Source organism: Psammomys obesus, unplaced genomic scaffold (assembly GCF_907164565.1).
Source record: "Psammomys obesus unplaced genomic scaffold, mPsaObe1.curated_primary_1811, whole genome shotgun sequence".
NCBI classification, from domain to species: domain Eukaryota; kingdom Metazoa; phylum Chordata; class Mammalia; order Rodentia; family Muridae; genus Psammomys; species Psammomys obesus.
In genome coordinates, this window is record NW_026596158.1 from 2,868,147 (window position 1) to 2,868,635 (window position 489).

At 58.9% G+C, this 489-nt stretch overlaps 1 protein-coding gene across 1 annotated transcript in view; it reads left to right on the forward strand.

The window, feature by feature from the left end:
• Sbsn (suprabasin) overlaps positions 1-489 on the forward strand; it is a 4,348-nt gene that overhangs the window by 1,188 nt on the left and 2,671 nt on the right. The window contains exon 2 of the mRNA XM_055594670.1: positions 1-489. This exon is cut by the window's left edge and continues 226 nt beyond it; it is cut by the window's right edge and continues 243 nt beyond it. Within this exon, the coding sequence (XP_055450645.1) occupies positions 1-489 (489 nt within the window).

The window sequence follows — 489 nt, forward strand, 5'->3', positions numbered from 1 at the left end:
GGGAAGGAGGCAGAGAAGCTTGGTCAGGGGGCCCACCATGCTCTTGGCCAGGGTGGGAAGGAGGCACAGAAGCTTGGTCAGGGGGCCCACCATGCTTTTGGTCAGTGGGGGAAGGAGGCAGAGAAGCTTGGTCAGGGGGCCCACCATGCTCTTGGCCAGGGTGGGAAGGAGGCACAGAAGCTTGGTCATGGTGTTCACCATGCTTTTGGTCAGGCTGGGAGGGAGGGGGGTAAAATAGTACAAGGGGCCAATCAAGGACTTAGCCATGCTGCAAAGGAGGCACAGCAGTTTGGCCACGGTCAAGGCCACGGCTATTATTCTGCAGGGCAGACTTGGCAAGGGGGAGACAAAGTAATGTATCCTGGGGTCAACCAGGCTGGGAAGGAGATAGAGGGCTTTGGCCAGGGGGCCCACCATACCATTGAACAGGCTGGACAAGAAGCAGAAAAAGTGGCCCATGGGGTCCAAGCTGGGGTCAACCAGGCCGGG